This window comes from Buceros rhinoceros, unplaced genomic scaffold (genome assembly GCF_000710305.1).
Source record: "Buceros rhinoceros silvestris isolate BGI_N320 unplaced genomic scaffold, ASM71030v1 scaffold21000, whole genome shotgun sequence".
Classification (NCBI taxonomy): Eukaryota; Metazoa; Chordata; class Aves; order Bucerotiformes; family Bucerotidae; genus Buceros; species Buceros rhinoceros.
The window spans coordinates 30,531-32,280 of record NW_010388230.1 but is presented as its reverse complement, the minus strand read 5'-3'; the positions used below and the strand labels follow the sequence as shown (position 1 = coordinate 32,280).

Here is a 1,750-nt window from a genome sequence, read left to right as displayed (position 1 = left end):
CTCTGGCTGGCCACCTGGGACTGCAGAGGGCGGCTGGGCTCCAGGAAGCTGTCGCCCTGGCCAAACAAGCCCCCCGTCCTCTGCAAGCAACAGAGTGGGCGTCAGGGGAGGCCTGGAGCTCTGGGGCCGTTGCTGTGGGAGGAGACAGTGGTCTCTCTCTCCCCATCTCTCCGCCCAGGCCTCGCAGACCGCAGTTTCAAAAACCTCACTGCCCAGATGGGGAAACTGAGGCACTGAGGAGTGATGGTCACGCAGCAGCACTGGGATGAGAGCCAGCCCCATGCATGACAAATTCTGCCAGATCTGTGGATCAGCCAGAGCTGGTGTCACCTCTGGGCACAGCTGGAGGTGCAACCCCACAAGCCCACAGCTGCTCAGGCTGTCCCAAAGACTCCCAGGGAGTGGGAGGTGAGTCTGATCCTGCTCTGGTGATGATACACCTGAGCTGGCAGAAGGTGTGTTGGGGTCCTCCAAACCTGTGAGTAAACATTCAGCACACCCCTGTCAGGCATATGAGCAGGGTCCTTCTATGGAGGGGAAACTGAGGCAGAGAGCAGGTTGCCCAGGATGACTCAACCAGGGTATTGTCAGGGAGAGGAAAGAGCTGATCCATCCTTGTGGTCCACACTGTCTTTCCTGTTCAGGCTCACCTCTGTGGACTGTCCTCCAGCTGCTGGTAGTCATGTTGACCCACCACCACCAAACTGAAATGGGGGCTGGGTGGGACCACCACCACCAGGGGTGCCCCAAGGACTGCACTCACCCTGTATATCCCTTCCTCCAAGGCTGCCTCCACCATTGCTCTTTCCAGCTCCTCCTCAGCGGTCAAGTCCCCAGAAATGGCCCGATGGATTTCAGGAGCAGCTTCTTCTTCAATGCTCCTCAGCCCAGCCTGGTGGGGACAAAGAAGGCATGTCTGGACGTGGCCTGGCCCCACCACCCTTCTCACTTTGGGCTTTGGAGAGGGAAGCATGTTGAAGCATGCCCACCTCGTAAGCCGTGGTGCTCTGCCAGGCCTCCTACCGGGGACAGGCCATGGGTCACCCTGCAACTGCGCTTGGTGAAACAGCTCCTGGGCTAATGCTGTCCCACCGAGGGGCACGCGAAGGGCAGCATCGGGCTGGCGATGCCCAAGGAGTGGCTGGGCCTTTGTCCCTGATCTGGCGATACCTGACCTGGGGCCTGGCTCTTTTATCTCTGCAAGCGATTTCCTCCCTGTAAGGTCAGGAGAGGCTGGGGACATCCCAACTGCTCTGGCCACGTAAGCCCTCTCCCATCCCACCCACCCTTCAGGCTCCTCTGCCTGCAGTGGTCCTGCTTCAGACCAGCCGCATCAAGCCCTCTCTAAGCAGCAAGAGATGATGCAGGAGCACCAGGCACACCGAACCCACCCCACTGCCAAGGGGAGGAAAGGGAGGAGGCCCTGGGCATGGAGACAAGGAGGTGGATAAGGGCCTGGATAAGCAGCGTTTGGCCCAGGTGGTCTGTGGTGGGGGGCTCCAGGTCTTAGAATGGCCTGGGGAGGCATCACACCCTGTTTACCCTCTCTAGTGGCTAAAGTCAGTGGGGCAGAGTCAAAAATCTCCTGTGCTTCCAGAGTCACCTGCACCCTGGAGACTAAGGTCACCTCCAGCGGTGGAGTGCTCATGGCCACCTCAGCACTTGGGGCCACCTCGTTTCCGGAGCTTGAGGCACAGAGGTCCCTGTGTGTCATTGCAGCTCTGGGGCTCTGAGTCTCTCTGGACATTCC

The 1,750-nt window shown here is 59.7% G+C and overlaps 1 protein-coding gene across 1 annotated transcript in view; it reads right to left on the bottom strand.

The window, feature by feature from the left end:
* CACNA1S (calcium channel, voltage-dependent, L type, alpha 1S subunit) overlaps window positions 1-1,750 on the bottom strand; it is a gene marked incomplete at its 5' end in the record, with an annotated part of 34,977 nt that overhangs the window by 2,834 nt on the left and 30,393 nt on the right. The window contains 2 exons of the mRNA XM_010145256.1: window positions 22-80; window positions 764-892. Coding sequence (XP_010143558.1) covers window positions 22-80; window positions 764-892 — 188 coding nt within the window. The remainder of the gene's footprint in view (window positions 1-21; window positions 81-763; window positions 893-1,750) is intronic.